We start from the raw sequence: 27,052 nt of genomic DNA, 5'->3' as shown, positions 1-27,052 counted from the left end.
TTCCTCGAAACATTTTCTAATGAATAACAAAATAATAATTGCAGAAACTGTGATAAAACTTGGGAAAACGGACACCGAACTGAATAACGTGAAGAATGATTTAACCAATGCGAAAATCGATTTGGCTAGGAAAATAGAAGGTATTGTTAAATTTACACTGATAACACGAAAGGAAATTCAACCTTGTGGTTACACAAGGGATAAAGAATGAGTTGGTGCAGACCAAAATTGACTTGGCGAAAACGGATACCGAACTGTATAGCGTGAAAAGGGATTTTACCGACACGAGAATCGATTTGGCTAATAAATTGGAAGTGACTCAAAAAGAATTGGCAGAAATAAAAAACATCGCCGGAAATTTCTCAACGGAATTTAAAGGTAAATCAATCGTTTTGCCTACAAACGTTTAACTATGAAACTATTTATATAGATACAAATAATTTTAGAGACTGTAATGAACTTGACGCAAACGAATACCGAACTGACTAACGTGAAGGGTGATTTAAGCAACACGAGAATGGATTTGATTAATAAATTAGAAGGTATGCAGAATAATTGTCATAATAACTGTTAAATTGCCACTGGAAACTTGACGGGAAATTCAACGCAAATATGTTTTTATTACACATAGGGACTAGGATTGAGTTGGTGCAAACCAAAATTGACTTGGAGAAAACGATGGCCAAAACCGTCGACGATTTAACCGTAAAATTAAATGGTACTTTATTACTCTATTGAAAAATTTGAAACCATAAACCAAATGTAAATAAAACCCTTTTTTTAAGTGACTCATAAAGAATTGGCAGAAGTAAAAATCATCACCGGAAATTTTTCAACGGTACTTGCAGGTAAATTGATCTTTCTTCGAAACATTTTCTAATGAATAATGAACAAATAATTGCAGAAACTGTGATAAAACTTGGGAAAACGGACACCGAACTGAATAACGTGAAGAATGATTTAACCAATACGAAAATCGATTTGGCTAGGAAAATAGAAGGTATTATTCTGAATTATTTTTGAATTCACACGGGTAACTTGACAGGGAATTTGATTACACACAGGGACTAGGAATGAGTTGGTGAAAACCAAAATTGACTTGGAGAAAACGACTGCTAATTTAAATGAAACGACGGACAAAGCTGTCAATGATGTAACACTAAAACTAAATGGTATTTCATTATTATATATTGCCAAATTGAAGTTATAAACCCAAAAGTTAAAACCGGTTTTGTATAGCGACTCGAAAAGAATTGGCAGAAATGAAAATCATCACAGAAAATTTGTTAATGGAACATCAAGGTAAATCGATGCTTCTATGAAATTTTTGACTAACGAATAAAGAACAAATAATTGCAGGAACTATGATAAAACTGGCGAAAACGGGTACCGAACTGAGTAACGTGAAAAGTAATTTAACCGACACGAAAATCAAATTGGCTAGTAAAATAGAAGGTACCATTCTGAATTATATATTGACAAATTTGAAGGTAAAATTCCAGAAATAAAAACCTTTTTGTAAAGCGACTCAAAAAGAATTAGCAGAAATGAAAATCATCACAGAAAATTTATTAACGGAACACCAAGGTAAATCGACGCTTCTATGAAATTTTTGACCAACGAGTAATGAACAAATAATTGCAGGAACTGTGATAAACCTGGCGAAAACGGATACCGAACTGAATAACGTGAAAAGTTATTTAACCGACGCAAGAATGGATTTGGCTAGTAAATTGGAAGGTACTGTATTGTTAAATTTACACTTATAACATGAAAGGAAATTCCCGGGAAATTCAACCTTGTGGTTACATACAGGGACTAAGAAGGAGTTGGTGCAAACCAAAATTGACTTGGCGAAAACGGATAACGAACTGTATAACGTGAAAAGGGATTTTACCGACACGAGAATCGATTCGGCTAATAAATTGGAAGTGACTCAAAAAGAATTGGCAGAAATCAAAATCATCGCCGGAAATTTCTCAACGGAACTTAAAGGTAAATCAATCGTTGCCTCCAAACGTTTAACTATGAAACTATTTATAAATAAATAATTTTAGAGACTGTAATGAACTTGACGCAAACGAATACCGAACTGACTAACGTGAAGAGTGATTTAACAAACACGAGAAGCGATTTTGCCGTTAAATTAGAAGGTATTTCCAATTAACTGTGAATTAGACAAAAACTAGCAGTTAGTTAAACGTAAAAATGTGATTGATTGCACACAGGCACAATAGTGAAAACTAACGAAATATTAAATTTTTTTAATGCTAAATATTATACCTTTGCTATTTATAAATTTTGCGACTGAGATAGAACTACCAGAAATCAAGATGAGCGTTGGAAATTTGGCATTGGAACTAAAAGGTAGGCTACTTTCGAATTAAAACAAGAAATAACACGAGTAAAATTATTTTTCTTATAAAAATGCATTAAAATATTATTTCGTTTGCCCCACTCGTTTTCCTGCATTTCGGAAATTGGAAATGTTCTTGATTGGGTTTTTATTACACGCAGTAAGTAAGCAGGAACTGACGCGACTCAAAATTGAACTGGAGAAGAAAGAAACTAAAGAGGAGTTGATGAAAACGAGATCCGATATCCGCAAAACTTTCAGCGAAATGTCAACAAATTTAAATGGTACTTCAATATTGTTTTCAATATTTTTAAAAATGTATACCTTCATCATTACAATTTAATTTTTAAACATCCTTACATTTCAATTATGATGTGATTTAAAAATAATTAATAACAAATTAATTTTGTTTTCTGTGATTGTGTAGCAAATTCGCAACGATTAAGTCACGAACTAAAAACCACCGAAGACAAACTGAGAAATGAGCTGAGAGGTAAAATTCTATTTAATTTAAATATAAATGGTTTTAATATAATCAAATGAAATGGTTTAGCAACTTCAAGTAAACTGGAAACTACAACAACAAATTTGGCCTCGGCGAGATCGGAATTGAGCAGCACGAAGTCCATTATTGCGGATTTGACGACCAAATTAAATGGTAACTTATATCGTTCTCTTTTTTCAAATATAAGTTAAAAATTCATTTGAATTTAACAGCCAGAGGGGGTGAAATAATTGATAGTGGTATAATGCCAACCTCCTGTTGGGATCTGATGCGAATGGGACAAAAGATCAGCGGATTCTTTTTGGTGAAAGGAGCGAAGAAGATGGAGACTGTTTACTGCAACTTTTATTCTAATGGAAATGGTAGGACGTGCTCACGTTTCCTGATTATTGTTTGTCTAACTCTTTTGTATGCAGCGTTGCAGAAATGGATCGGATATGCCGACGTCAAATCAGCGCCCGTCCATTTCTATGTCCAGAGAAAATATTCAATATACGTTGATGGAACTGAAAGTATGATTCGGTTTGAAATTGAGCGGGTGAACATTGGAAATGCCATGGATTTGAGGACAGGAATATTCACGTCACCGCGACCGGGAACTTATTTTTTTTCGTTTTCGGGAATAGGGGAGCATTCACATTTACATAAAGAACCCGTTTCCATGTACATTGGGCTTCTTTTGAATGGGAGGATCATCGGATCGGATTTTACTGAAGAGACAACTTCCTATTATCATAGCGTTAAGCGGGGCCCGTTGTCAATTCAGTCGACGTTAAAATTGAATGAAGGCGATGAAGTCTGGTTGCGCATTTATCGCTCACAGGGCTATATATATCTGCTCGAAGACGGAGACAAACACTTCAGTCATTTCACGGGTTTCATGTTGGAGGAGGAAATAGTCGCGTCCCTTTGAGGTTTTGGGTTCAACATCCGAAATGCGCAAAATGATCGTCGACCCGAAAATTTTTCATTGGATTTTGTACAGAGGAATGGGAGAAAATTCCTTCGATTCTAATTCATTAACGGGTGGGAATTTCTTTGCAAAAATTTGAATGTGTATACAAATAGACTTATTGAATACACATAACAATTTACCTTTTTCTATCTGTAAAAATATAGCGCAACAAGCAAAAAAAACGATTTTGATTGCCAGGTTAACAAAAATGCAAGGCTGTGGCGGACTATATGGAAATGGGAAAAAGTTAAATTTTGTTTATTTCGGCTACGGATTAGAATATTAAAATAAACTTAGCATTTCAGTTATACACACGTCCAGAAAATTCGTTTTTCTATCTAAAAAAATAAGGGCAAGGGACGTAAAAAACCCTTTTTGATTGCCAGATATAAAAAATCGGTTTTATTTTATTTTTTCAATTTCGCTTCAAATAAACACGAAAACGGTACGCCTACAAATCAAAATTATCTATAAAATTTTTATTATATTAATTTTCAATTTTCTATATTCTATTTTTTTTTATTGAAGTCATGAGCGGTTTGATTGCCAGATAAATAAAAAATTATAATAAAGAATATTATATTTTTCGTGACTTTCACAATCTCATGCCTGTTTAACTAGATCAGCTAATTATCATTACACTACAGGCCGGATACAACTGAACGCAGCAAGCATTTTGCAACAGGAAGATTATCAGCTGATAAGTCAATTTCAAGGTTTCCATTGAGGTTGCATTCAATTGAAATAGATCACTTAACATGCAGCGCAAATGGATTTCAAAGAAGAATTAAAATCAAACAGTTATTTAATTACTATTCTTGGATGTTATTAATTTGAAGTTTTGAGAAAAGACCTCGGAAAAGACAAGGACATGGGTTGCTAGCCTCCGCCTACCACACGTGCCGCAATATTGATGCTAATCCATCAACCATTTATATAAGACATGGCAAACGAATCGATTGACACCGCAGTTCTTCAGCTCATCTTCTTCTGCATAGACATCAGTTTGCTCAGTCGTCCAACAAAATAAGGCATTTCATTTTATTCTCTATATTACTGGTGTTTTAAAAATTCAACCATTAGAATGTTAGAATTGAACAAGTTTTTACTCAGCACGATCTTATTTTATTTTGTTCTGAACATCAGATGGATGCATTCGCCCCGATCCCGTTGGCTCCGTTGGTCGTACCGAGCGCTCTTGAAGATCCTTCCGCCGGAGGAGGAGGTGGCGGAGGGGGTGGCATGAAGACCACGTTCCTCGCGTTGCCTGGCTTGTTCCCCATTTTGTTTCCAATTGTGGCTGTGGTCGCCGCTGTTGTGGCTGCGGTCGTCGCCGCAGTGGTAGCTGCTGTTGTTTCAAAAGTTGGCGGCAGAGATGCCGGCAAAAACGGACAAAATGAATATGATGAGACGACTCCTTATTACAATGAAAACAGCTATGGCAATGACTATCAAGATAACAACTACGACAACAACAACAATTACAACAACAACAAACACAATCAAGACAACCAGTATCGCAAGCGTCGTCAAGCGGAAAAGAACAAGACCATTCCGTCTACATTCAGCGCTCTTCCATCGATGAGCATCGGCCAAGTCGAGCGGTTGACCCAGGTCGTCTATGCCGCAATGAACTCGCAGGAATGCATCCAGCGTCTCCTCTGTGAAGTCGGATCCTTGTCCCGCTCCTTCTCCGACACAACTCGAACGGTAACCAAAGCTGTGGAGGAATACGTTCCAGAGAAGCTCAAAGACTCTTACAACGTCTTCGCTAAAGCCGAAAAATGCGACCAGTATAAATGTGGATCCCTCAAAGTCAAGAACTAATTGCACATTTATTTGCTTTGCCTTTTCTTTTTATATTAAACTCTTTCTTACTCAAATTTTGACGAGACTTGATAAATAATTTATAATGATTGACACTGTTTTACGAAAAAGGTAAAATGCTGATGTGTACAAAGACATTCCGTATCTCTTATTTTTCTTAAATACATCTATGGTGACGAAAGTGATTTACATCTTTTTTATGTTCGAGGTGGTGCGGATGTGGTGACAGGTCCCACTTGGTCATAAAATTCTCTAGCTGTACGCTAGTGTAAGTGTTTAAAGTTAAAAATATTTTAGAATTCGATTGTTTACCCACAGAAAAAGTTGTGAGGTACAAAAACAAGCCTGATCTGCAGTCGTTCTACAAATGAGTTATTTAATTAACCCTGATTGAGACAACACAAAACGGCAAGAGAAAACAATCCCAGTCGACTGTCTATTGCTCAAGAATAATCGCCTTCCGTCCTATGTAACGATTTCCAATCAACGCCACCAAATAGGAAAAAGGAAGAATATAGAGATGAATTTGCCCTACCTTTAAGCCTGGGAAATACAGCCAGGCATCCATGATCCATCCACAAGTGCTTCATCCATCCGCAGAATCCACTAGGCGGGATAGGAAAAAGGTGGTCCTCGCGTTAATACCCCCACACTCACATGGGTGTACACGAGGACGTTTATAAAGGAAGGAGAAGAAGAGCTACGTAACTCGACCGACATCGGTATAGTTTCTCCAGTCCAGAGAGGTGCTGTTTATCTAAAAATAGAAAAATAAAAAGTGGGTTACGAAAAATATTTACAGACACAACAAGTGCCTATACTCCAAACGTTTACCCGATCACCTGAACTAAAGTCGACGCAAATCAGAATTTGAAAAATGAAAAATTTGACAGGAAAAGTCAACGGTAACGACAAACAAACGATGATGGCACTAGCGACAGAGATGGCGCCAGAAAGAAGAAAAAAATAATACTCAAATTAGATCATTTCTTAGGCTTAAGGATGGCAATGATGCACATCCTTTCCAGAATGGCAACTGGATTGTTGAGAAGACGAACTGGATGAATTTACGATTTGGCTGATTGGTTGAATACAGGCTGAAGATAGTTCGGAACAACAATAGAAAGCATACATTTAATTACGCAACAAACTGAGAAAAACAGTAGTAAACGACAACAGTTCCTCATTCCCTCGGTGCAACACTCGAGACTGATTAAATTTACAAGGAGAATGGAAGGACATTCATTTGATTCTAATTCATTTAAGGGATGTGCCGGAATTCTTCTATATAAAATGTTAAATGTAAATGCAAATTAACTTACTGAATACACCATTCAATTTTGTGCCAGCAAAAATGTCGACACGGCCATTAAAAAGATTTCTCTTCGCTGTCTGCAGATGTAAATGAGAATTTTTTTTACAAACTTTTGCTCTAAACGCATTGACACACACAGAGATATTTTAACCTTGAAAATCACTCACAGCAATCACTCTTTCGAATTGATTCTCGAAAAATGTCGTCACCATGGGACCACAATAGAAAACACCGGAAACACAGTTCTAATTCAACAACAAATTGAAGACGGTTACCGACCACATATTCGCAGTCAGCATGATGTACTTTTTTTAGGGTATGTACGTATGTGCACGGGCCATGGTGTTGTCTGCAACAACAGCTGGGAAAATTTTACAGTTTGACTGACAAGCAGCTATACTATGCGTATATAGGACAATGTTCACACTTCACTGTCGAGTAACGTTCGACCTGTTGATTAATCAGAATTTTGTCGTCGTCTGTTAAGTAACAGAAACCATTTAGTAGTGACAGCATAAACTTTTTTGCATTGATTCTGTGGTTGTTTTCAATGCTAATTCGTTTGAGCGCATAAATTCAAACAGGGTGTATAACACTTGATTCTGATTAATTCTGATTGAGACTGAAATCGTGATAGAAACAGGGAACCACTCCGTTTAACGATAGGATTATGTTTTTTAAGATAAGAATTTGAGGTGCAACAGCAAATTTCGTTATAACACTAATGAACCAAACAAATGAATTAAACAACGAAAGTGAATCGATAAATCTTTAGAGAAATGTTGTGTTTTATATTAATGTAAAACAAAACTGGTAACCTATCAGTAAAATGGATTACGCAATTTAATAATTTAAGAAACACAAATAACAAACTCAAAATGAATTATCCTACACATCGACAATTCACATGAGTGCGAATGGTCCAGCCGACCGCACATTAAGTTCACAATATTATTATTTTTTTTAATTCTTAATAACCGTACGGCTTGTTATCTTCGGGCTGAGTGGCGTAGAATCCCCAAGGAGCGAATCCATATTCACCGCCGTATCCTCCCTTGCCTTCATAACCTTTGCTGGGCCCACGGTAGACTTGGATCTTGGCACGGCCGTTAGCGTATCCCGGACCTTTGTACGCGGGAGCAGCATAGCTGGCTGCCGGTTTGTAAGGAGCGTCTAAACCCTGTGGGTAGGCAGCGGCCATGGCGACGATAACAGCCAAAAGAACGAACTGAAAACACAGAAAGGACTCGTGTATATAACAAAATTGCGACATGAGGAACCGAACGGTAAATTAGAAACAGTTGGAAAGAAGGCAACGTATATACAACTTACTACTTTCAGGGAAGACATGATGATTGCTGCTGATGTTGGATGAGAACTGAATGAATTTGGAACTTGTCTGGTTGGCTTATATACCCGCCGAGTGAAGCTCAAAGGGATGGCCTGAATGAGGAGGAAAATTATTTGTAATTTCTCCTGCCTGTAAGCTGCTCACAAATCCACCCCACTTTGTGCATAGTCCTCAGTTCTTCGTACCGATAGCCGCGGGATGGAGGTGCCCTCACTCTTTTATCGGTTTACCACAAAAAACAGGTACCACTGTTTTTGCTATAGCAGTTTCCACGCAAAAATAATTTCATAATTCGTATAATGTTTCATTGCATATTATTTTCCCGGTCGCTACAGCCATCTAGATTATATAATCTGCAACTCGTTTTGGTTTCGTATGGTTTTGATTGCCATTACAGTTATTGTAATGGCAAACCAGGGAGGACGTTAGAAAATTGAAAACGTAATCCATGATGGCCGTCGTTCTTTTCTATCCTTTCCTCTTCATTTCATTTTGAGGCGAATTTTGAGGGCGTTGTATCGCCGGACGTGGTGCCATTTCTGCGTTTTGTGATTTTGTCAAGTGTTCCTTTCACATGCGGAATAAAACTTTTCGTTTTCATCGTCATCATTCTAAAGTGTCTCTTTTCAGCTTTCGTTGTTAAGAAAATCTGACAAAGTGGTGCCGAATAATAGTTACGCAGTCAGACGTGCACTTGGTTTGTGCTGGGCAGAATTGGGCTGATTAAGGAATTACAAGAAGAGTGTTAGATTTTCTTTCACCTTTTTCTCTTGCTGCCCGTGAAGGTTAACGAGCAGTTGTTTATGCACGCGTGAATTATTTCCCTATTTCCAAGTGCTAAGTCTTTGTTTATTTTGGCATGGTTTCAATCTTTACAAAATTGAATAATGCCTGTACAAAATTTCAACCTCACCCCCCACTGAAGTGGATACTGGAGAACGCGTATTACCTTGACATTGGTAAGTTTCCCACTTCGTCTTATTAATGTTTTACACTTTTACCTGAAAAGTCGTTATGGTCAGTAGCCTATTATTTCCCAAGGACTTCCCCGTAATCGTAATTATTATATTCACAAAAATAGGGAAGCTTGATCCGCGGTTTGATCAAGGTGGCCTTTTTCGGCTATTTTCATTTAGTTAATAATTGCAACAGTTGAGGTTGATGAAACCAATCATGTCCATCCTTTGCGATTCCTCGCATTTTGACACTTCTATTCTATCGGTTTTATAAAAATCTGTTGCGATTTCCGGTAGCGCATAATTGTGTTTGTTTTTCGTTGGTGAAACTTTAACTTTGCTTGCTTTGTCGAGGTTCTTTAACTTTGAGCTCCCGTCCTTGGATAGCATTCAATCGTCCGCGCTATTTTTATTTTATTTTTTTCTTTTATTTTTAATCCTTTTTTATTGATTTCAACAAAAACAAAAAGATAACGAGAAGGGCAATATTTCCGGACCAATTTTGAGGCAATCAATTTTCTATTATTTACTTAGTTCGTTAATGTATCGAATAATTTTCACCAAACTACAAAAAGCGAAATTAACCCCAATCCCGTTGTGATGACTTATGATTTCCCATTAATAATCACAGTAAAAATTTGCACTTGCAGTCATGTCATACACAGCAGTTAATTCACTTTTGTCTGCCTAACACTACCCAATATTACGCCCCGAAGGCCGAGAAGTAGTAGCAGAATTAGTACCTTTACTATTGCTAGTGGTGAAAGTCGGAGATAGGGATCATATGTGATCACTTGCTGCACTACTTCTAGATGAAAATGAAGTCCATTGTGAAAGACCCGACGTGATTAAGGGTTCGTAACCGAGCCTGTTACTTCCTTGTCTGCCCAGGCTCTTTTACTTCTGCTTCGTGATAAAATTGGTTAAAACATCAGAAAAAATACTGAAGCAAAATATTTACTTAAAACTAACATACATTTGGGTCCAGCATTGATTCAGACATGATATCCCATAAATCTTGGAGCATAGAGCTCTTTTACACTTCAGGAGAGCACCAGCAACAACAACTGAACATCTCAATATCACACCTTCCACTGGCTGGCTTCAACAAATCCATATGAAAATTGGACTGCAACAAAGAAGCTCAGACTTCATCTGACTGTTAATCCTACTTGAAAAAAATCATTACCCTAGAAACAGAAAATATTGATAAAAGTGTGACATGTGGAAGAAGATGCCTCACATACAGCAGCTGTTGTTTTTTAATGGCCCCCATCAAATGCCATCAAATAATAATCACCCATCAAAAATGATGGACGGTACGCCGCACGCCGAAATAATAAGCAGTATAGCTCTTAAACTGCTCTGTTAGTACTCAGTCATCGCTGCGATCGAGGTATGCTTGATGCTCCTTTTCTTTCTTCTTAAGTGAGAAGAGTTGGTAGCAGATAGATAAGTGGTGGTCGAAGATTGTACCAATCAAGTGTCGCGGCTGCTGGAGAGTTGGCACTCGTAGTAGTTGGGCAATGGGCATAGGTGCTGGATGCTCATCAATAGTATAGACAGCTAAGTTGATTTCGAATGGTCCTCTTTCCAGGGCGATGGCCGACGGGTAACAACGAGAGGAGCGGAATTTTTTGCTGTTGTTCCAGCTCAAGGTGGTTTAAACGAGCCTGGATGTCCTAAGCCTTTGGCGTAGTTGTTCGGAAATTGGGGTTAACTCGATGAAGTTAGGTGCTGCTAGTGCTAACCATCATCACATACATCTTTTCTTTGAGACAGCAGAATTTCTAAAAGAAAAAACAGGAATTATAAGTTGTTCTGAAGAGGAAGACAGTAGAAAATATATACTCATTCTTATTTACCCGATTATATTTCTTCATTTCATAGTCACTTGCATAACTATCTATTGAGTGTCTATGACAAGAGGTACTATATCTCATTGTGAATTAGTTAGACAAAACATGAATTGTTTACTGTGTCATTAATGTCTTGGAAGGACAACAAGAGGCGATTTGACAGGTAAAATCTAAGGAAGAAATAAAAAAGAATCATCAAGACTGCTTTCAACATGAATTCTTTACAGTATTCTATGTAAGTACCACCGCATTCCCGAAAGGTTGGATCGGAAAAGAAAGGTCCCCGAAACAATCAGCGATGGTTGATGAACATTGTATATCGATCGATAACATCGATCTTAAATGTGTGAACCATGTATTTCTCAGCTGTTTAAAGGTAGGGAAAAGAAACGACCTGACTACTCGGCCTGCCGCCAGAGCCTCAGACCATTCTAGCTGTCGGTAGCGGAAGGTGATCAGAGTTTTCACTCCTCAGTTTCACTTGAATTTCTTTCGGTTTTCTATAGTTCAGTGATTTCACCTAAGTTGCGGAATGCCGAGACGAAGATTTGACGATTCAACTTCGGGTTCTAGTTCGCCCTCTTCGTCCTCCAATTCAGATTCATCATCATCAGATGAGTCGGCTCGGGAGACTCGCCACGCTAAAAGGGCTAGGAAGCCAGAGAAGGCCCGCCCCCCTGCCCAACCCGAAGACTCTCGCATCCAAGATGATCCTGGCCATCCTCAGGTGAACGATGCTGTCGTCGTGCCAGAAGCCTTATCGTCCTTGATTCAGCGGACCCTGGGCCAGGGTGAGAATTTGGAGGGGAGAGTGGAAGAAGGCGGAGGAGGCGTGCCGTCGATCCCGGCCATCCCAACGATCCCTGGTTTGGAGGGAGGAGAGCAGTTTTGGTCACAAATCGTGGCGGCTCTAAAAGGTGCCAAGGAATCAAGAAAGAGGAAGAAGCTTAAGCCGACATTCAGGACCTGTAAGCGCATGCTGAAGCGTCTAAGGAAAGGGACGAGCAACAAGAGGTTGAAGGAACTCAACAAGTTGTACAGGTACCAGGGCGGGGATGATCGTGACTTATTTCAGGCTGGTACGATTAGAATTAGAGTAATTAGTTTTCGGACTTGCTGGGGCACGATTTGAAATATTCATTTGTGTTGAAAATTTCTGTGCTGATTGAAATGTGAGATCGGTAAGAGCGTATCGTTATACACCCCCCCGCCTCCCTTTTTTCTTTTCTTATTATTTTTTCCCGCCGGTTGCCCTTATGTTGGCCTCTAATACCTCCCTTATACCTGTAGTACCAACGCCATCCGCGAGTGGCGCCCTGGGTTGGCATTTCTGGCCCGCTCCTTCCCTGTGATATTGTTAGGCCACGGTCGTTTTTACAGATAACCATGTACATTTTATTTTTATGTGATAGCATGGACGTGGAGGACGACCTCGATTTCAGAGCACCTTCGTTGGATTTCGAGATACTGCTGAAGTGCCAGGCGAAGTTGGGCTCATCGATAGGCAAAGGAGTCAACGATGTGGAGAAGGTGCTATACAAGGTCCACCAGTCGATGTTGCCGGTCTTTCCAGTGCTTGCCTTTCTGGAGAGTTTGGACCTCGAGGGGAAACCAGGGAAGGCAGTGAAGCACGCTTTCGAGTTGGCAGGAAGAGCGTTCTATGACGTTTCGGATTTCCGTCGGAAAAACGTCCTCTCCATCGTGGGTGAGAATTGCATGCAGTTAATCGAGAATCGGGACGTATTCAACGTACTCGAGCACAAAAACCTGTTTGGAACGTCGATAATCGACAAATTGTTGAAAAGTGGGAGATTACTTGAGGCGCTTGTCAGCCTGGACGTCGGGGCAAAGAAGAAGAGTGGCGAGAATGGAGGAGATCCGCGTCACACGGCTCATCTGCACCAACATCAGCAGCAGCCACGAAGCGGAGCCCGGGGTAGTGGCTACCAAGGGCGCCCCTACAATGAGAACTTTGGTGGTGGAGGCGGAGCGTCTCGTTTTGGTAACGGAGCCGGGCCGTCTCATCAGCAACTCAACGGTGGAGCCGGGCCTTCCCATCGGCACGTCGATAGCAGTGGTGGCTGGAACAACGCCAATCATGGGTTCGTAGTTGATCGTATTTATCATTTATCGCTTAAGCCTTTTGCAGTTAGTGAAGGGTCCATTGGGGGTAGAATTAAATATTTTGCAAAGGCCTGGGAACTAATCTCGGCGGATCCATGGATCCTTAACGTGGTGAGGCACGGGTTGAAATTAGACTTCGAAGCCCCACCTACGATGGTTAATTTTCCATGTAACGCGCACATGAGTGCCGATCAGTTATCGATAGGCAATGAGGAAGTGAGGGCGTTGCTTCAGAAAGGGGCAGCGGTCAGGGCCAGCAAGATCGGCTTCGTCAGTTCCATGTTTATTATTAAGAAAGCGTCTGGGGGATTTAGGCCGATCATCAATTTAAAGAAGCTCAACGATTTTCTAGTTTACAGACATTTTAAAATGGAGGGATTGCCCACCCTAAAGCATTTGATTAGAGAAGGGGATTGGATGGTGAAGATTGATTTAAAAGACGCCTATCTGACAGTCCCCGTAAATGGGAATTTTCATGAATATTTACAGTTCTTGTGGGCAGGGGAAGTTTTTCAATTTACAAGTCTCTGCTTTGGCCTAGCGTCGGCACCGTGGGCATTTACGAAACTTTTGAAGCCAGTTGTAGCTCTTTTGAGAACGTTGGGTTTCAGGGTGGTAATCTATTTGGATGACCTGATGATCGTGAATCAATGCAAGTCGGAAATTTTGAAGCAATACAGATTTATTAGGATCTTATTGCAGGTCCTGGGGTTTGTGATCAACGAAGAAAAGTCAGTGGGGACGCCATCTCAGGTGATGGAGTTCCTGGGACTCATCGTTAATACAATCACTTTGAGTTTTCGGTTGCCTTCGAAGAAGGTCGATTCGATGGTTGAGAAATGCGGCCAGATATTGAACAAGCGGAGCGTTCAGCTGCGGGTGTTAGCAAGCCTTTTAGGGGACTTTACTTGGGCGTCGTCGGCCGTCCCGTTCGCGCGTTCACATTACAGGGAGGTACAGTCGTTGTACATAGGCAACTCCAAGTTTTACGGGGGAGAGCTAGACACTAAAGTAGACCTCACTCATTCGGCGAGATCCGATTTATTGTGGTGGGTATCCAACCTTACCTCCTGCCAGGGTAGGCCTATGTTTGAGGCGGAGCCGACGTTGTCGATCTGCTCAGACGCATCCTTGTCGGGTTGGGGAGCGGTCTGCGAGGGTGTTACAACGGGCATGTCATGGTCAGGTGAAGAGAAGGAGCGCCATATTAACGAGCTGGAGATGTTAGGAGCGTTTAATGCTCTCAGGGCCTTCGCAGGCTCTATGCGCAACTGCACCGTCGAGTTGAAATTGGACAACACGACCGCAGTAGCCTATGTCAATAAAGAGGGGGGGACGCGGTCGACAGCCCTTAATAATTTGGCGCTAGATGTGGCTCGGTGGTGTGAGAGGAGAAATATTTTTTTGAAGGCGGAGCACTTACCGGGTGTCTTAAATTCGATTGCAGACAGGGAATCCCGCAGGGGGGTGGACTGGAGCGATTGGAGATTGCATCCGGGGGTCTTTCGGGCTCTATCGAGAGTTTGGAAGACTTCGGTCGACCTTTTCGCCAACCCGTGGAACAGCCAGCTTGTGAAATTTGTTTCTTGGAAGCCTCAACCTCGAGCGTGGGCGGTCAACGCGTTTTCACTGAACTGGAAGGAGCTGGAAGCCTATGCTTTTCCCCCCTTCTCCCTGATTCAAGAATGTCTGTCCAAGATCCGCAGGGATCAAGCGACTGTGGTATTGGTTTGCCCGTTGTGGCCGAGCCAGCCGTATTTCGCGTCGCTATTGAGTCTGGCGTGCGATGTGCCGCAAATTCTGACTCCACATCCGTCGCTATTGCGTTCGGTCAAAGGGGGGGAGCACCCGCTGTGCAGCGTACCCAGCTTCCGGCTAGTCGCTTGGAAATTGTCAGGGATAGATACGCTAAACAGGGGTTTTCGGCAGAAGTGGTCGAGTTATTGTTGGGTGCAGTCAGAGATAACACGAACGCCGCATACGATTCCGGCTGGAAGATTTGGTCAGATTGGTGTTTGGGAAGGAGTCACGATCCCCTGCGCAGCGCTGTCCCAGTAGTGGCGTCCTTTCTGGCCGAGCAGTCTAGATCCAAGGCCTACAGCACGGTAAATATATATCGGTCTACCCTATCGTCTGTTCTGGAGCGAGTAGATGGGCTCCCTATTGGCCAGCACCCTGAAATTGTCCTGCTCATGAAGGGCATTTTTAACAGAAAGCCACCTGCGGCCAGATATAATTCCACTTGGGACGTCGATGTGGTTTTGTCTTATCTTAGGAGCCAGGAGAACGCCTCACTTTCATTAGGAGCTCTGGCGGCGAAGTTAGCAACACTACTGGCCCTAGCAACCCTTTTCCGGGCTTCAGATTTGGCCGCAATCAGTAAAAGATCCATCAAATTCTCGACTAATCGAGTTTCATTCTCCTTGACCCGCCCTCGCAAAGCCCAAAAATCAGGAGCGCTTCAGTCGTTCACCCTAGAGAGGCTGGGAGAGGAGACGCTAGACCCGGTAGCGTGCTTAAAGTGCTACATTTCAATGTCTGAGGGCTTCAGGAAGGACTCGAACAACGAGCTGCTTTTCATTAGCTCGGTTGGTCTGCACAACCCAGTAAAAAGCCAGACGATTTCGAATTGGATAAAGAAGGTGCTTAAAGACGCGGGCATTGATGTGGGGATTTTTTCGAGCCACTCAACCAGGGGAGCGGCAGCCTCTAAAGCAGTAGCGGTGGGAGCCTCGTTAGATTCGGTCCTAAGTGCAGGGCACTGGGCGTCGTCTTCAACGTTCCGGAAATTCTATCATCGCGAGAAGGACCCAGGGCCGTCGGTGGCCGCGTCAGTGTTGAATCCGGACAACAATTGGTATTCTCATGATTTAGTTCCCCTTCAGACAGGCCTATTGGAGTAGCCGTGTCAGGGTCATTTTTATTCTTAGATTTGGCTTTTATTTTCGTGTAAGCTTTAAAGTCACAGTTAAGATCGATGTTATCGATCGATATACAATTCTAGATTGTCCAAGCTTGCGTCAGGACAATATTGATTGTATGAGGGAGTATAACACGATCTTAACTGTAAATTTCCCACCACCCACCCATATTTTACAGTTAAGTTGGTTGGGCGGAGCCCGTTGACTATGCAATTGACCGAGTCCGTTTGTTTACTTTCAGATCCTTTGGCAATGGGCGCGGCGGATTTAGAGGAAATCGCGGTCGCGGGAGATAAGAAGTAATATCCAGTTTGGATTAATCATTCGGCTAGCTTATGTTGTTTATTTGTTACCATGGAGTTACCCGGCTGGTTGTTACGTTTGTGTGTTTGTTACACTTTGTAGAATGGTCTGAGGCTCTGGCGGCAGGCCGAGTAGTCAGGTCGTTTCTTTTCCCTACCTTTAAACAGCTGAGAAATACATGGTTCACACAGTTAAGATCGTGTTATACTCCCTCATACAATCAATATTGTCCTGACGCAAGCTTGGACAATCTAGAATTGTCTCCAATGTTGCTGTCTTTTGTTCGTTAGCCGTGGATCAGTAACAAAGTTTTATAGTGTCGTAGTCTTTCCCTTCTGGCTCTTTTTATCTTTCTTATTTTTACTCTTCTTTTCGCCCACTCAACCTGGGTGCAGACTTCCTGATTTGCTAACTAAACAAACCGCTGCCACTGAATCGGCACTAGTGGAGACTTGCAATCTACTAATCTAGGACTCTGACCTCTGGGACCACAGGCATCACGACAATATCTCCAACGACTAGTGGCTTTGATTTGTAACTCTTGTTGATGGTTTACAGAGATTTTTAATGGCTTTTTAAACTATACTTCTATTCTTCATTTCTTCTTCGTCTTCCGATTTAGTGTCTTTTTTCTTATCGTATTCGAAATTCTTTTGTTTCCTCCTTGATTTCTTCAGGTGGGCCGACATCGCTTCTTCTTGAGTTCCGTTGGCTGGACGGAATATTCTCGTACTGACAACGACTAAAAAAGAAGGACCAGCTAGCGATACTGCATTCAGCACACCATAGATGGAAAACTGGAATCAAGACATGCTTTTGACGGAAAAATTTAGCCAAATACTTGAGCATCTCCGGCCCTAAAAGGGAAATTACTTTTTACTGACGAAATAAAAAAGAAAAGCGTACACAGGAAAAGGATTTGAGAATTCAGAGCTAACGTATCAGGCTTCAATTGATTTCGTTTCCAAGTAATTGGCCCAAAATGCTTCCGAGTGGAATTGGAATGAGACACACGAATGTAAGTGCGTCATAATAGTAAATTTGCAGTTACCGTTTCACGTTCGCATTCAAACCTGTCATCTGATGCATTGATTCTTAATTAATGGAGAAAATACAGAAACCCTCGAATCTGTTTTCCTTATCTTTCGTCACGCTAGATAGATTAATAGTCCGAGAGCTTTCGATGAACGCCTTCAGTTTAGTCATGTTTGCTCCTTTTTCAGGGTCGATTTCTGTTGAAAATTTAACTGCAGCTAGTTTAGTTTCTGTTACGTTTCTTGGATGGCTCGGCTCAAAAACGTTTTGAGAATGGTGGCTTTCCAATGGTCATTGAGATCGTCTGTAAGCGTTTGAGTTTGAGATCGTTTGAGCGTTTGAAAACGAATTAATTTCTGGAACCCTCGCAAGAACGAAGCCGTCAAGGATATCTGAACAACGGAGTAAGAGTGTATGGCCATTATCGTTTGTTTTTGCCACTTTTTTTTTGTTTGTTGTCGATATAATGGTCAGTGAAATTATTCAAAACAACAACTGTGTCACCAATTATTTAAAAAGGACAGGGTGCCAAGTAATGATTCAAGAATTTCTATTGAAAAGAAACGAGAAACTGTGAAAATGGCGCGTGAAACAGCTACATCCGCAGTTATTCAGAGTATACTCCAGCACACAAAGTAAACAGTAACTAAAAGGCAAAGAGTTGACATTTCTAAGGCATATTATCTAAACAATATGTTGGACACGGAAAGAGAAAACTTGATTGACAAATGACGTTGCCTTTCATAACAAGACTTATGAAGACTTAAGATATAGCAACACATAAAAAGTTACGGTTATAAGGCAAATAAAAGTAGAAGTAACTAAAAAATGAAACATGAAATTAAACCAGACAAATCAAATGGTGAGATCGAGTACTGGAATGTTGGGCTTACTGCGTTTAGGAGGAGAGAGAATGCGGACCTCATCCGAAGACGTCGACGAGGAAACCGACTCCAATGGCCTTTTCCCTGTAGGCTTGGCCGCAGCAAGATTCCGGCTGAGACTTTGACGGAACTTCAGCACGTCATCCATTTCCGATGTCAATCTTTGAAACAACTTCACAATACTTTTATGATATTCTTTGTTTTTTTCAATGCAACAATTCCTGTCCATGGGGTTCCAATCCGACACAGAAACACTGAACTTCATCAATGGACCAGTTTGGTCAAGATCCTTTTTAAATTCGCGGAAATGTCCAATGCTTCTTAAACGGTGGGTGAAATGGGTTTTCGAGGAACGAAGAAAATTTTGCACTTCGGAGTGAATGGGTATTACAGCTTTCGGCATACTCCAGGTGAAGGACGGCTCTGCCGCTGATTTCCATTTGGACACCCAATTGTCCGCGATGCGTACAAAAGCAGTGGACGCAAGTGGCGACTTCGCGATATCTTCTTGGATGTTGGTATTCAACAATGTCCGCTGAAAGGGTTGGTTATCGTCTGCAATAACTTCGAAGGAACAGATTTCGTCTGCAAAACTTTTCCAGGAACGAGCGTCGTCAATCAACAACAAACAGTTAACGATTTTGTCATAGTCTTCTTCTGAAAGGTTGTCTGACAAAAAATTTCGGTCGGTAAAATGTCAGCACACCTCGGTTAACAGGCAAACTGGGATTTTCTTGACGCAGGACATCGTCTTGACTATCGACTTGTGAAGGTTGAGCATAAAACTCCGTAGAAGAAGGAGCGGCAACTTTTTCAAATATGGTTGAAAGGATTCAATAATATTCTTTTGTTTGAGATCAAACCGATGCTCTTCAATCAAGAAGAAAAAATGAGCGAAAACTGAAGAGTTGAACATTTTTTGTTGTGTTGCATTCTTCAGTTATCCAAGACTCGATTAGCGTAGCACACATGTTCAAAATATCCAATTTAGTGGCAGAATCCAGTTTACCCCAAACTTCAGTTGAAGAGATGACATCAAGGAAAAATCCGTATTTAAAATTGAGGGACCAACATCCAGCGGCTTCAATTACACACACCTCCTTGAGCAGCGATTGCGACAACGACTTTTCGAGAAAATTAAGGAAGTACCTGACCATTTTCGAGACTTCGTCACTTTGTTGCATTACGTTGGATTTCTTCATGGCACACACCGCAAACTTGCAGATTTCACGCATCATAACGGAATAGCAGGGAGACGTATTCCAGAGTTCGGTGCTGATATGTGAAAACCTTTCAGGATGCGCCACATCTGGTCAAAGTTCATTAGAGACAACAGTGGGGATGAGGGGATTAGTTTGAGATTTGCTAGTTTGGGGTTACGTTTCACTTGCATCACAAACTGAAGGTACTCAGCAACGCTAGATAGTAGCGAATTGCAGTTGTAATGCCAAAGATTGATCCGAAAAAAGCAACTAAAAACTTTAAAGCAACTGCTTTAAAAAGGCAATCGTTCCTTCTTGATCTGGAAAATGATAATTTTCGAAAGCAAAGACTCGAGCCATTTTGGATTTCCAAGTCGAATGAAACATTTCAGCAATCCAAGAGCGTCCGGAGCGAGGAAAACGCTTGATTCGCAATCAAGAGAAGTCTCGCAAATTTCCAGGAAAATAAACTGCCAGGATTCAATGCCCAAGAGACGCGAGTTACCCTGAGCATCTAATTCCAGTACTAAACTGCATTGTGAGGTCGAAGGAAGCTTGGAGAAGAGAGAGACCAACGATGCTAGTCTTTCTTGACTGGAGGCTTCCGGGTAGGTTTCCAAAGAAACGATTGCATCCACGTACAAGGCTACATCCGACTCTTTGAGAACGGCAGCTCTTTTCTGATCAATGTTGGCCAACGACGACGCTACACAATCTCCAACCAGCATAGGTCCTTTCACGCATTTGACGCTAAGAAAGTACTGAATCATTTTGATGATCGGTACGAATTGGTTGATAATGCGATGAGTAGTAATCAGTCCTTTAATAAGATCAATGCAATCTCCCCGACCTAATACAAATAAATAAAGTTATAGGAGATGTCTATTTAATTTAATAAAACAGCATAAAGGAAACTTACCATTGCTTTGACATATCAATTTGACAACTTCTTGAGCTACTTGCTCATTCTGAATGCCTTCAAAAGTTTTCAAGGTTTTTTGCTTCGCTGTGGTGTCGAATTCGGTCCCAAGCATCTTCAATATCTTGAAACCTTCTTGGCGTTGCAGAGACGTAGCAATCTCAGCGTTAACTCGCCGTTTCTGAATGTTGACTGGGTCCATATTCTTTGGGGATAGCTGCAGCAATATTCGACAGTCTTGTATAAATCTTGTGCAAGCTGTTGATGAGCGAGAGCGGAAGTCAAAGAACTTTCAAGGAAGTTCAAAAACATACCGAGTCCATAGCGACAATACATTCCGATGGATTGATGTTTAGGCCATATAATCAGTATTGCATTGAAGTAAATCCTCTTACGAATTTGAATTAGTCTCCAACAACGACATGTCTTTCGACAATAGCGTTTCATAATTTTGATTTCCTTGTCCGGTTGAATTCTAGGTGATTCCAGCCAATTTCTGGGTCCAACGCATTTCTCGTTCCAGTTCAACTCGTCGATGTGCAGATCTTTGACAACGCCGTCCGCATCTATCAAACGCGAAATTGTTGCAATGTTTGTTGACGTTGTTTCAGGGTAAGAGCAGGGACCAAACAATTTTATGTGCCTCGTATTGGTATGCGTAACTTTCGCCAGATGCACGTCGATAACAGGGCAGCATCGGAGAAGGTCAGCCAGAATTCGATCGTTCCCTTGAAGATGATGAAACATGAGACTATTCTCGAGATATTTTTCTTCAAGAACGAAGAACAAAACATCCTCTTCTTCACACTTCATCACGGTTGGGTTGTTAACATCGCAATGGCAATCTTCTTTATCTTCACATTCTGAGTACTCGGAATCACTGTTGTAATCAAATTCGTTTTCAGAATCTTCAGAATCCTTAATAGACGAGCAAACGTCGCTTTCAGCAGAGTCATTCAACGCAATTACAGAGCACAGAATAACTTTTTTCTCGTCGAATGAAGTAATTACGGGGATTTTAACGTTTTCTTTGAGAAATGGGCATTGTTGAACTTCGGTGGAATAGTCATCTTTATTTCGATGGGGATTCCAAGTCAGGAGTGCTGAATCTAATTTCTTCTGTGAATTTAGAAAAGCTAGAAAATCAGCTCGCATCACAATGCTGAAATTGGTCCACACCAAGACGAGCGTCAACTTCCAGCCTCGCGTAACGGGATTCATAACATACTCGCAGCTGTCGTAAAACGAAGACAGAGAGGAAAGCTTATGGCTATCAACCTGATCTTCATAATTGGCTTTCCTTCCATTATATTCCACTTGGAAGTTTCCACCGCCATGGCCGCATTTTACGGGTAACTGAAGAATCGCCGTACCGAATGTTCCTATCATAGTCAACGTATAATCAGTATTTTAATCAATCAATAACAAAATTACTGAGGTCAGTCTTACCGAATTCTTTCCCTGAATCGAAGGTATGAGTGTACTGCCCATCTACCTCAAACAACATCAGCTTATCAAGCTTTGCTTTGAATTCCATTGTTTTAGTAACAGGTAATCCTAACATCTTGATGACTAGAGAACTTATATCTATGTCATTTAGTGTTGAATCATGGATTTTATCAGAACATACTTCAAAAGTGTGTTTCTGTGAGGAAGGGAATAGGGTTGGTGAGGTGTCTGCATCAAGCTGATTTTCTGAAAACGACTTTAATCTTTCAGCATCCTGAAATAAACAAAACAAAATAGAAGAGATAAGAAAAATACTCAATACATTGGACATATAATTACATAAAAAAATGATCATACCAGGAAGGATATAGGTATGTTGATATTTCCAATTTTGTCGAGCTTAATAGAAGGTAGTGAAATTCTAGCAGGTAACACATACCCGGCAGAAAAATCCAATAATGGCTCCTGCAATGGCAAAACAGCTTCAGCTATACATTTTCTATCAATTTTTGATGAAGAATTCATGATTCTTCTGATTTTTTTCTGGATTTCTGAAATGAATGTAAGAAATGTTAGAATTTTCAAAACAAATCAGCATACAATTCCAAACTTATGACTTATGATGAAGGGAAATATGAGACTCATGAGAGGCACAACATTCCAAGATATTTGAAATTAGTTATTATTGATATACTCAATATCTATTTACCAAATAGCACTAAACAACTGGAAACACCGACATAGAGCCAATGGAACGAGAATTCGTTCTCAATTTCAATTTCCAAACCGTTCCAAAGTCCAAAAACTCTAAATAACCAATGTCCTATGTCCAATGTGACAATGTCCATGATTAATGGCCGCCTTGGTTGGTTGGTAATCGGAGACCGCAGCGCACCTAGCGGGGAAAAAACTGGTTCTACATAAACTGCCACCAGGTGACAAGTTTTCAAAATATTCACAGCTTTCACGCATAGCGCACAAGAATATTGCAGGCTTGCAGCCCTTCCTTTTACCTCGGTGCAACTATAAGTATAAGCTAATCCTTTAGAGGGACTAGACCGTCTAGCCGTTTTCCGCGCGGCTTCATATCAATGTGTAATTTAATCAGCTTCAATCTTGCTAGAACAATATTTAAAAAAAAAGGTCACACCACAGTTTGAATGGAAAAAATGTAATGTAAAAAAAAATGTTGATGTTAGACTCATAGGTCATAGCCAAAAATTTGCAAATCAAAGGGCTCCATGATTTTTAAATTTATTTACATTTACGTTCGCAAGAAGAACGTTTCATTTCCCACTGCAACTGTAAACTACACATATAGGTACCGAAAATTGGTCTTCAAAGTTTAATTTTAGTTGCACATTAGGGGGGAACCGGAATACAGATCTGCAATCTAATAATGACACCACATTCTCAGCATTGAACACTTTTGGAAGCCACTAAAATCTTTTCGGTATCAAAACACAACGAATTTGAATAAATAATACGAAATCTAATTCTCTATTCAGCACAAAGCTACGTATATCTACACAGTTCACATGAAATTGGAGCCTGACCAACAATACCAAGGATAAGTAACTACAAATATGAAATGATGGACATGTCATTTGTTTGAACGCATCAACGAGAGGTAGACAAATGTATGGCATTTGTGTGGCAACTACAAATTTTGGTACTGTATAACAATTGTACATGTATAACATTAAAATGAATAATTTTGATTCAAATATTGTACGAAACATTTGACCTGAGGAACATTTGTGAGCATTGCCAAGTAAAAATTCGGACATAATAATAATGCAGAATTGAGCAATGCTAGAGGGTGCGTGTATACTGTTGTAGATATCGAAATATTTTTGTTACGTAAAAACATCCAGGATGTGTGTCGTCCGCTTGGTGATTGTCAAACTGCTGATTGGTTGTTGTAGTCCATAATATGCGGGGAGAATAAACTTACGATTCATTCAAACCGGAAGGTTTTTCCAGCGCTATAGATCTATGTATAGTATTCTATAGCTCTGGTTTTTCCGTCTGGCTGGATCGGAATTTTTTCAATTTATTTGGACAGTCGGAAATGAGATGATCCTCCGACTTGCACTAAACGCAATTAAAAACCGTTATCAAGTGTGTGCGTGACATTATAAAATAGAGAAAACATCAACAATCACCTGGTGACATCTTTTGGGTTGAGGTCCAACTGTGCATTTGGGAGCGATGTGGCTTCCGACTGCACCGCAATTGTAGCACCTTTGAATGTGAATAAATAAACCAATTTGTTTGGCGTGTTTACGTAATTCCCTATTTCTCTTTCGTGCGGCATAATAAGCGATAATAATCTCACCTGATTCTTTTTGGTTTTGTAGGTTTTCTGGGTTGTCTGTGCGATCCCCGACATTCCAATCCTCCGGGTCCCGTCACGACCGTTGCCTCTGCTCCTTTATCGGCGTCTTTCGTCTCCATCTCGACCTCTTCGCCTTCAGCCAAGTTACGAAATCCGTTCATACGGATCACGCTCTTAAAAAAATAACCACAACAATTCTATGTTATGAGTCGTGATTAATCAAGAACCACCGAATAGTAAAACTCTTATTCGTCCTCCTATTTTTGAATCGATTATAGAAATAGCCACGAAAAGAAAACGAGCTTGAAATTCCGGTAGCAGACCAAATTCTTCGGATGATTAAAAAATTGTGTGATTATCTTGTTATAATCCCCCACCCTCACACATTAAACACATTCAATCTCTTATGTATAGACATATAGTTGCTATAGTTGCAGTTGCCCGGACCCATGATAAATTCATAATACATTCCTTCTTATTATTTATTCAAAGATTCAGTTTGGAAATTTTTGTTTTTATTTTCTTTCCCCCCAGTGGAGACGATGATGTATAGCGAGTCCAACAGATGTGCCGGCAGCTGGACAACGATCGATCGCGCCGTAGGAAATAATAAGACGGAAATCAATACAGGATAGCCTCTCTCCGAGTCCGTCGCGTTGCTGGACATATCAACGGGATTGTAGTAGCGTACTATAGAAATGGGATCGGTCAGAGCCATCAGGATTTCGTTTGCTTGTTGCTCTGACGATAGTCGACACTTGTATTTAACTGTTGTGTATCTCCATGGGCAACTGGTAAATTCTAAAGGTTATTTTCTTAATTGTTTTCCCATAAACCCACACGCTAAGGCTCTCGAGTTATCTCTACATGGCACTTGAAAAATAGAAACTTGCTTCTTTCATCCTCAAAATAGAACGACCGCGGCCATTCAAATGTTATTTTCCCTTACATTTATAGATATTTCACGTTTGTGCTGCCTATAAATACAAAAGTATATTTCTATGTGTGTGTGCGTGCTCCGCAGCTATATCTGTTGATCCTTATTTCGGAAAATCCTGCCAGAACACTATTCCCCCCCCCCATCCCTACAGCATACTTTAAATGTCGAAGATATTTCTTGTCCCTTTCTACGCCCGTCTTGCCATCAGCCGTGACTGTTGCATTCCAGCCGAAAGCAGGAGCAGACTTTTCTTATGGGGGCCACAACATAGTGTATAGATTATACTACTACCGGATGCGGAAACGAGCCCCCGAGCTCTATAGCCGAAAGAGAGAGAGAGCTAGGAGACTCGTTAACATTCCGATGGGACCACAAAAATCTGTGGGGGTTGAAAACCAACCGCTCGGAATAAGTTTCAACTGCGCACATCTATTGGGAACCGTCTTTTACGACCCCTCAGTAGAGATACACACACAACAACAATAAAGAAGAAGAAGAAACTCAACTTAAAAGATACACGCCGCTCCCTCCTTAAAGCTCCTTTTGTTATTTTTCTTTTAAAATAATTTCCGTTTTATTATTTAATTTATACCTGGTGAACGAATACGTCCGGGCTTCCATCGTCCGGCGTAATGAATCCCCATCCTTTGGTCACGTTAAACCATTTACATCTGCCTCTTCTGCGCGACGTTGATGAGAGGACGGAACAGCTGGGCGACCGATCCTGACGATCCTGACCTGATGAATAGACAAACAATGTTATTCAACACATAATTAAATGACGCATAATTGTGAATTGCACAAATTCAATTCATTTTTTACAGTTGAAATACCTACCGGTAGGTTCCATTTCGTCTCAACGCACTCGACTGTTTTACCCACCAACTCTTTATTAGAAAATAACCAAATTCGGGCTAAATGAATAACACTTGAAAAAAAATCACCGGAAAGAGATTGCAATATCAACTGGATCTAGTGGCACATGGTGAGTAGCACTGCGTGACGATGTTATTATAGTCAGAGGAGCCGAAACGAGCGACGGCCTCCGGGGCGACTATCATCCCGCCGATTGTGAGGAGATACACGCTCGAGTTACACTTTTGTATAGGAGAGAGCAGACGTGCTGCTGAGCTCTGGCTGGCGAGCGCGGCTAAAAATCACCTCTCCCTATCCTGTACTACTTACTATACATCCCCTTTCTGTAACTTGCGCTTACATAGACGGAAGAAGAAGATGCGAGCGAGCGCTAGCCCCCGTTCAGTCGTCTCTATAGCGACTGAGTTTAAGCTGCTGGAGCGGCCGCGGCCCAAGTAAATGAGTGTCGTGTAAAAAAAAATGTCTACATACAAAAGCCTATAGCGTGCGGGTAACTTTATTGCACACAACACACGCGTCAGCCGACGCAGAAGAAAAAAAGACGTGGGAAATGTCTGGGAGAGCGATCCCTAGACCGACGTTGCCACGTGCCGACATTCATTCGCTGAAAGAAAAACAAATTGTGTCGTGGGAAAATGAAATTCGCCATGAAGTAAAGAATATCGACCGAATAAGCCCTCGAATTAAATTTAAAAAAAAAAAAAAATGTTGATAAGATTTTAATATTTTTTACCTAGTGAAAGCAATTGAGACTAAATGTACACATGTCTTGCTTTATTTACAGTGAGAAAAATATACAATTTCAAACAAAAAAATACAAAAGTTCATCAGTCACTTTTACAATTGATCACAGCACAACCACATCCATATGACAACACATTTATTATGTAATTGATTATACTATTGAATAAAAAATCAAACAATTGAATTGATG

The 27,052-nt window shown here is 40.7% G+C and overlaps 2 protein-coding genes and 2 long non-coding RNA genes across 4 annotated transcripts in view; 2 read left to right on the top strand and 2 right to left on the bottom strand.

Annotated features, from left to right (window-relative positions):
* Nucleotides 1-27,052, top strand: part of LOC124336700 — a 580,524-nt gene that overhangs the window by 2,349 nt on the left and 551,123 nt on the right. The window contains exons 6-21 of the mRNA XM_046790482.1: nucleotides 447-542; nucleotides 632-718; nucleotides 786-848; nucleotides 905-1,000; nucleotides 1,065-1,172; nucleotides 1,240-1,302; nucleotides 1,360-1,455; nucleotides 1,525-1,587; nucleotides 1,645-1,740; nucleotides 1,816-1,995; nucleotides 2,058-2,153; nucleotides 2,317-2,367; nucleotides 2,518-2,640; nucleotides 2,784-2,849; nucleotides 2,910-3,014; nucleotides 3,074-3,223. Coding sequence (XP_046646438.1) covers nucleotides 447-542; nucleotides 632-718; nucleotides 786-848; nucleotides 905-1,000; nucleotides 1,065-1,172; nucleotides 1,240-1,302; nucleotides 1,360-1,455; nucleotides 1,525-1,587; nucleotides 1,645-1,740; nucleotides 1,816-1,995; nucleotides 2,058-2,153; nucleotides 2,317-2,367; nucleotides 2,518-2,640; nucleotides 2,784-2,849; nucleotides 2,910-3,014; nucleotides 3,074-3,223 — 1,539 coding nt within the window. The remainder of the gene's footprint in view (nucleotides 1-446; nucleotides 543-631; nucleotides 719-785; nucleotides 849-904; nucleotides 1,001-1,064; nucleotides 1,173-1,239; nucleotides 1,303-1,359; nucleotides 1,456-1,524; nucleotides 1,588-1,644; nucleotides 1,741-1,815; nucleotides 1,996-2,057; nucleotides 2,154-2,316; nucleotides 2,368-2,517; nucleotides 2,641-2,783; nucleotides 2,850-2,909; nucleotides 3,015-3,073; nucleotides 3,224-27,052) is intronic.
* On the top strand, nucleotides 8,499-25,304 carry LOC124336606. Its single transcript, XR_006917114.1, has 2 exons — nucleotides 8,499-9,268; nucleotides 24,325-25,304. It is a non-coding gene; the product is annotated as an uncharacterized LOC124336606 (long non-coding RNA).
* Nucleotides 16,735-17,458, bottom strand: LOC124336625. The gene is made up of 3 exons (XR_006917136.1): nucleotides 17,379-17,458; nucleotides 17,257-17,329; nucleotides 16,735-17,043 (listed from the first exon to the last, which is right to left on the bottom strand). It is a non-coding gene; the product is annotated as an uncharacterized LOC124336625 (long non-coding RNA).
* LOC124336504 (protein lin-28 homolog) lies at nucleotides 23,628-26,321 on the bottom strand. Its single transcript, XM_046790343.1, has 6 exons — nucleotides 26,080-26,321; nucleotides 25,835-25,980; nucleotides 24,303-24,475; nucleotides 24,130-24,208; nucleotides 23,983-24,058; nucleotides 23,628-23,937 (listed from the first exon to the last, which is right to left on the bottom strand). The coding sequence occupies exons 1-6, from the start codon at nucleotides 26,090-26,092 to the stop codon at nucleotides 23,915-23,917; spliced, it is 510 nt and encodes a 169-aa protein (XP_046646299.1). The 5' UTR covers nucleotides 26,093-26,321; the 3' UTR covers nucleotides 23,628-23,914.

Source organism: Daphnia pulicaria, chromosome 4 (genome assembly GCF_021234035.1).
Source record: "Daphnia pulicaria isolate SC F1-1A chromosome 4, SC_F0-13Bv2, whole genome shotgun sequence".
Lineage (NCBI taxonomy): Eukaryota > Metazoa > Arthropoda > Branchiopoda > Diplostraca > Daphniidae > Daphnia > Daphnia pulicaria.
Note: the sequence above shows the minus strand (reverse complement) of the source record. Positions and strands in the feature narration are given on the sequence as shown.

Coding starts and splice junctions, on each gene's coding strand:
- LOC124336504 (XM_046790343.1), bottom strand. Junction 24,059..24,129: donor AACCCAAAAGATGTCACCAG/GTGATTGTTGAT, acceptor AATTGCGTTTAG/TGCAAGTCGGAGGATCATCT. Junction 23,938..23,982: donor ATCCAGCCAGACGGAAAAAC/CAGAGCTATAGA, acceptor CGCTGGAAAAAC/CTTCCGGTTTGAATGAATCG.